This window comes from Nicotiana tomentosiformis, chromosome 7 (assembly GCF_000390325.3).
Source record: "Nicotiana tomentosiformis chromosome 7, ASM39032v3, whole genome shotgun sequence".
NCBI classification, from domain to species: domain Eukaryota; kingdom Viridiplantae; phylum Streptophyta; class Magnoliopsida; order Solanales; family Solanaceae; genus Nicotiana; species Nicotiana tomentosiformis.
In genome coordinates this window covers 52522708-52529555 of record NC_090818.1, presented here as the reverse complement: position 1 = coordinate 52529555, position 6848 = coordinate 52522708, and the positions used below count along the sequence as shown (strand labels likewise).

General features: G+C 37.2%; 2 protein-coding genes across 4 annotated transcripts; both read left to right on the top strand.

Annotated features, from left to right (window-relative positions):
* The first annotated feature begins 264 nt into the window (after positions 1-264).
* On the top strand, positions 265-3646 carry LOC104100790 (uncharacterized). 3 transcript variants are annotated; one of them, XM_009608121.3, is made up of 3 exons: positions 265-466; positions 2137-2430; positions 3413-3646. In XM_009608121.3, the coding sequence occupies exons 2-3, from the start codon at positions 2154-2156 to the stop codon at positions 3490-3492; spliced, it is 357 nt and encodes a 118-aa protein (XP_009606416.1). In that variant the 5' UTR covers positions 265-466; positions 2137-2153; the 3' UTR covers positions 3493-3646. The 3 variants fall into 3 exon arrangements, with proteins under 3 accessions (XP_009606416.1, XP_009606414.1, XP_009606415.1); XM_009608119.4 differs by having other exon boundaries at positions 2065-2430; XM_009608120.3 differs by having other exon boundaries at positions 2045-2430.
* An 869-nt stretch (positions 3647-4515) lies between these two features.
* On the top strand, positions 4516-6848 carry LOC104100789 (pentatricopeptide repeat-containing protein At4g21065-like). Its single transcript, XM_009608118.4, has one exon. It carries the CDS (start codon positions 4855-4857, stop codon positions 6772-6774), a length of 1920 nt encoding a protein of 639 aa, XP_009606413.1. The 5' UTR covers positions 4516-4854; the 3' UTR covers positions 6775-6848.

Sequence of the window (6848 nt, the reverse complement as noted above, 5' to 3'; positions counted from 1 at the left end):
TTTCTTTTATTGAACAGTAGTAACTTGTTTAGTGTGGACGGAGGAAGAATAGAAGCTACGGATTCGATCGAACCCAATAACTTTATTTCAAATTATGTATTTATTTTAAAATTTTATTAAATATATATAAATTATTAATTTAGAACCTAATAATTTAAAATATTTTGATCCCTCAAAGGCTGAAACTATCAGCTTCAGAAAATATATATATATATATATATATATATATATATATATATATATATATATATATATATATAGAAACGACAGGAAATGAGGAGAATAACATATAGTCAGACAAAGTCTATTCCGAGCACAAAATAAGGAAACAAAAGAAATCTGGTCAAAGTTGGTTGCGCAATTTCTCGGGTGTTTACCACGCTCCACTGCTATCGTTGCCGGGTTAGGTTTTCGTCAGTGTTCCGGGTCACTTTCTTCGGAGAATTTGTACTTGCTTCCCTTCAAGGTTAGTCCGAAGCTTTTCGAGTTAGTAGAATGTCTTATTGATCTGTATTAGGTGATAATTACGTAATTGTTTGTTGATTGAGTTGGATTCCTATCTAACTTGATTTCTGAGGGATATTAATATGTTTATGGCCCTAACTAGATTGAAAAAGATTGGTTTTTAAACTTGTTATAATGAAATGGCATCTGGAATTTCTGATTGCTTGATTTTGATGTTTCTTTATAAACACTCAAAGAGTCATGAAACGTTTGATAGTCCATTGAAAAAATTAATAGGTATAAGCTCTCAAAGGAAAAGAGAAGAATAATAATGAAAATAAATTATTCACCTTTAATCGAATGCAAAGCACCACAAATGTAATCTTATTCCCTAACCAAATCCTTGGTAGAAGGCCCCTTATGGTCCAATCAACACGTTTTAGGAAAAATGGTACACCTGCTAAATATGAAAGCTTGGGGATAGGATTTTTGTGACCCTAATTAGTTTGGAGTTTGAGACACAGTTAATTGATTGGACACAATTTGGAAGTTTCATCAGTATAGCATCAAGGGGATGCAATCCCTTGTACATATCTTTAGAGTAAATACTAGCCTGCAAAGGCAAGAGGAAGAAGTCTTCAAAGTAGAGGTAAAGGGAAAGTGTCATCTAGGATAGTCGACTATACTAGTTGAGATCTCCAGAAAACTAATGAGTTCACCACATAAATTTGGATAGCTTTCTTTTTTTTGCTTAGAAAACATGCTTTCGTGATCAGTGCCTCAAAGTTAATAAGGGACAATTCTTCAAATTAAAAGACCTCATCTTCCTTTCCAGCCAATTTGCATAAAAAAGCAAGGACATCAGTGCAGTGGTACTATACTGTTTTGAGAGGCTTCCCTGTGGTACCAAGTCAAAATTCATTAGCCAATGTTGGAAAAAGGTTGTCTGTGATGAATTGGTGTGGTACTGACTAAAGTTGGTGATATGAGTAACAAATGTATAACTATATGCCACCTGGAGAACTGTCGAAAATGGTTCATGAGTTTTATGAATCCTTTATACCTAAAAACAATAGGAGCTAATGCCAGAAGTCATGTAAAGGTCTCACCATGGAATCCTCCAATTGGACGATTAAAATTTGATGATGCTTCAGAACGAGGATCTGACCACGTAAAACAAAATGTTCCGTTTCTTGTGTTTAGGAGTTTTGAGGTATATTTATGGCCAAAACCACCAAAATTTTGACTTAAAAATGCATTGTAGAAATGGTATTTCCTTTCTTATTCTTTGGTAATTAGACCAGGCTCCCAGCAATGTCATGAGCGTAGTAACAACAGAGTTAAAAGCCAGGAAAAGTTATGGACTCTCATGAGCTGCAATATGGAACAAATGACATATTTTGAGATATAATAAATATCCCCACACACACACATATAGGGGGCAAATATTGACATATTTTTGTAGAACAATTTAGAACGTGACCTTATTGTTGTGTGTATTATTGAGCCATCTTTTGTGGTTATCCTCCTTGACCAAGAAGGTATTTATTTTTAAAATTCTACCTCACTTTGCCAACTTATTATATATTCTGATAGTCAGATCCTCGTGTTCTCAATTAGGTGGTGTTTTCTCAAGCAGCCTTGTTCTGATTTGACCTTTTGCCAAATTTGTTAATCTATTCCAATTCAAAGACTGGGAATTCTGGTGTATGGCTTCCAGGCGGAACATTCCTTACAGTCGTCTCGCTGTGGATGAAGATGAGGACTATTATGGTAGTGCTGGCAGGCGACCTGACCCTAGATTTGATTATTCACCAAAATCGTTAGATAGAATCCCCTGGAAGTCCATTGCCCTTGCTCTTTTTCTGCTCTTTCTGGGATGTCTGCTTCTCTTGCTATCATACTTCATCTTATCTGGTCATATGGGAGGAGAGCGCTCGCAGGCATATGGTCTTCTTGGACTTGGAATTCTCACTTTTCTCCCTGGTAAGTAAAACATCCATCTATGTTATACTGCTTTGGATGATAAAGCTACAAATCTTGTATAAGGTTGTTCAAGATATCCTTGTTGAGAGTGCAGTAGTCCACTAAATCCAGAGTCATGTTACAGTTGCACCATTGTTTGGCAGTATGAATACCAGTTTGAATTAACAAGGTAACTTCCATTGAATCTGTAAGCATGTTAAATAAGCAGACAGCAAATGGTAGGACTACTTGTTAATTTATCTACCTTATCTCTATAGTTGCAAGAAGCCCCATATGAAGGTGATTGTGCTGTGCACTTAAAAATGGTCACACATTTTATATATATACATATATATATTTTGAAGGGGAGCCTTGGAGCAATGGTCAAGTTGTCTCCGTGTGACCTGCAGGTCACAGGTTCGAGCCGTGGAATCAGCTATTGATGCTTGCATCAAGGTAGGCTGCCTACATCACACCCCTTGGGGTACGGCTCTTCCCCGAATCCTGCATGAACACGGGATGCTTTGTGCATCGAGCTGCCCTTTTTTCATATATATTTTTTTTCCTTCTTTTTATTTTTTTTGGGATAACCGAGAAATCCCAAGAGCTAGTTGTTTGCGGTTTAAAATTCAGTGGATAATGGGCGCGCATCTCTACCTTTCTTCATAAATACCGGCAACCGGTGATGTAACCCATACATCAGGTGTTGAACACTTACCACTAGGCCAAAACCCCTGGGGTGAAAATGGTCATACTTTTGATGTTTTGGGATGTCAATAACGTGTTATAAACTTTTGCAATAGGCAATAATGATAGATTTATTAGACTGTTTAGATTTTAGTTCAAGTCATGTTTTCTTCATGTTGTTTAGACATTCAGTGTCTAATACTGACTACACTTTTTGTTGCATATTAAGTTCTTACTTTATGTTTATTCTTCGCTTTTCCTTATATTGATTAAGAAACTTCCAACAGCCACTTTGACACTTAATGAATACTTGCAGGTTTTTATGAGACACGGATTGCATATTATTCTTGGAGAGGTGCTCAAGGTTATCGATTTACTTCAATCCCTGACTATTGAGGTCTTCGCATTTTAAGTAAACTTTGAGTTTAGTTACTAGTTTCTGTAATGAGTTTTCTGATAGTTTCTATAGCAGTCCCGTTGTCCTTTACATTTCAAATAACTTCTGAATGTAGTTACTGGTTTTTATAACGAGTTTGATGAGTTTGCAGCATTTATGTTGTCCTAGTCTCTTGCGGAAGATTTAGTATCGATTTTGTTCATTATGTGTTTTTGTATGATCGGTGCCTGTACCGGGTGTATCTGATACATCAGATTCTAGTTCTACAATATGACGGACTAAGTTCAGGAAACAACTTAGGCGTTATGGTTCTTGATTCTTCAGTGTGCATACTTTTATGATTTGGGACTTTCGAACTTCCAATTTGTCAGTGGTTTAAAATTCAGTGGATAATGGGTGCGCACCTTTACCTTTCTTCATAAATACTAGGCTACCGGTGATGTATATCTAACCCATACATTAGGTGTTGAGCACTTACCACTAGTTCAAAACCTTGTGGGTGAAAATGGTTACACTTTTTGATGTTTTGGGATGTCAATAACGTGTTATAAACCTTTGCAACAGGCAATAATGATTACCTTACTTAATAATTTCCATACTTAATAATTTCCATACTTTATGACATTATCTTAATTCATTTGAAGCCTGCCTTACTCAAGACAACCTCAGTAGAAGAAGCATTCCGACAGTGAACAGATGTTTTATGTGTCGGGAGGAATTTGAGAGTGTGAGACATCTCTTTCTTCATTGCACAGTAGCAGCTGACATATGAAATATGTTTTTATCAATTTTTGGACTTGCTTGGGTCATTCCTTACCGTATCAAGGATGCTTATGTTAGGAAAGCAGCTAGTTTCATGTCCAAATAAAGAAAAAGAATTGTTATAGGTTAACGGGGTGGCATAAAAATAAAGAAATTATGACAGATCTTTTGAATACTGATAAATCAATTCCAAGTCCAAATAAAGAAAGAGAATTGTGTAGGTTAGCGAAGCAGTTTAAAAATGATAAAAAATTATGATGAATCTTGATAAACTTTAAGTTGATTCTAAGTTTAAATCTCTATATCTATACTTTAACTAACAAGTTAACACCATCAGGCATTGCTCTGAATTTGGAATCAAATAATGTTTATGGTTTAGAAGTCTTAGAATCCAGATTAAACATGATAACATCACCTAGATTAAGCAGAATTTTCTTTCATTATTTAAGTAAAAGTCTGGAATTCAAACTCTGAGAATTCGGGGTAAACATGATAACATCATAAAGTCTGATTTCTTGGTTGCGAGTCAAAACTCATTTCTAATTACAGACACATATAAAGGTTGATGCTTCCTTAGCAGCTAACATCGACGCTTGGCCATGCTGCAGTCTGTTTGTTTGGCATCTTCACTTCCCAACCATACCGTTCTCTCCCCAAAACTCAAACGCTCCTTTGATGCCAAAAACAATGTGCAAACACCCACTTCAGAAACCCCCTACACTAGCCTTGCCTACAATTTCAACTCCCCATTTGAGCTCAAACAAGTTGTTGCCTTTCTCATTAAAACCAATAAACCTCTCTCATTACTCCCACTTTCTCGTGTTGCCTCCGTTTGTGCACTTACTCCCAACTTCTCATTCGCTCAACAGATTTTTTACTGTATTGAGCAGCCAGAAGTTTCTGTGTGGAATAGCTGCTTGAGAAATCTTGCTGAAGGCAATTCTGTTATTGATGCCATTTTCTTGTTTCATCAAATGCGCATTTACAATGTTGTACCTGATATTTTCACTTGCTCTTTTGTTCTCAAGGCTTGTTTGAAATTACTGGATCTTTCATGTGGGAAAATTGTCCATGCTTATATTGAGAAACTTGGGTCTCAGTCGAATTTAGTATTGCTAAACGCACTTCTTCACTTGTATGCTAGTTGTGGAGCAATGGCTGATTCCATGCTTCTGTTTGATAAAATGCCTCAACGAGATGTTGTGTCTTGGAATATAATGATTACACAATTAGCGAAGAAGGGTAATATTAATGGGGCGTTTGAATTGTTTTCCCGAATGCCCGAGAGAAATTTAAGGTCTTGGACTGCCATGATTACGGGTTTTGTTCATTGCGGGAAGGCTAAAGAGGCTATTAGACTTTTCACAGAAATGGAAGAGACTGGCTTGAGGGCGAATGAGGTGACTGTAGTGGCTGTTCTTGCAGCTTGTGCTGATTTGGGTGCACTTCAATTGGGCAGGAGGATTCATGAGTATTCAAATAAGAGCGGGTTTAAAAGAAATATTCACATTTGTAACACTCTGATTGACATGTACATTAAGTGTGGGTGCTTAGAGGCTGCAAAAGCTGTTTTTGAAGAAATGAAGGAACGGACAATTGTATCGTGGTCTGCTATGATCCAGGGTTTAGCTATGCATGGACAGGCTGATGAAGCCTTAGAACTCTTTAACAAGATGATCAAAACGGGAATGAAGCCTAATGAGGTCACATTTCTTGGAATCTTGCATGCTTGTAGCCATATGGGGTTGGTCAATGAGGGGCGAGAATTTTTCGGTAGTATGACTAGAGGCTATAACATTACTCCCCAAATTGAGCATTATGGTTGCATGGTTGATCTCTTGAGTCGCGCAGGACTTCTTAAAGAGGCATATGAGTTCATCGCAAGCATGCCTATAAAGCCAAATGGTGTCATATGGGGTTCTTTTCTAGGTGGATGTAGAATTCAAAAGGATGTGGACATGGCCGAGGAAGCTATGAGGCACCTAGGTATATTGGACCCTCTTAATGACGGATACTATATAATTATGTCAAATATTTATGCAGAAGCTAAGCGCTGGGAAGATGCAGCAAGGGTGAGGAAGTTGATGAAAGATCGAGCAGTAAAGAAAACTCCAGGTTGGAGTTCAATAACTATAGCAGGAGTAATGCATGAATTTGTGGCCGGAGATGACAACCATCCTCAGGCAGAGGAGATCTTTGAAAGATGGGACATACTGCTAGAACAGATGAGGTTCAAAGGATATGTACCAAATACTTCAGTGGTTCTACTAGACATGGAAGAGAATGAGAAAGAAAAATATTTGTATCGCCATAGTGAGAAATTGGCCCTTGTTTTTGGTTTGATGAACACCAAACCAGGAGAAACAATAAGGATAATGAAGAATCTTCGCGTTTGTGAAGACTGCCATGCTGCTTTCAAAGTAATATCAGAAATTGTCAAGCGAGAGATAGTTGTGCGTGATAGGAATAGATTTCATTGTTTTAAAGGTGGTCTTTGTTCTTGTAAGGACTATTGGTAGCAAATCTTGCACTTGGACCTTTTGTATACTGCAGTATATCACTGTATATGGAAAGTCAACAGTTCATTTGAGTC

Coding starts and splice junctions, on each gene's coding strand:
- LOC104100790 (XM_009608121.3), top strand. CDS start 2,154: ATGGCTTCCAGGCGGAACATTCCTTACAGTCGTCTCGCTGTGGATGAA. Junction 2,431..3,412: donor AATTCTCACTTTTCTCCCTG/GTAAGTAAAACA, acceptor GAATACTTGCAG/GTTTTTATGAGACACGGATT.
- LOC104100789 (XM_009608118.4), top strand. CDS start 4,855: ATGCTGCAGTCTGTTTGTTTGGCATCTTCACTTCCCAACCATACCGTT.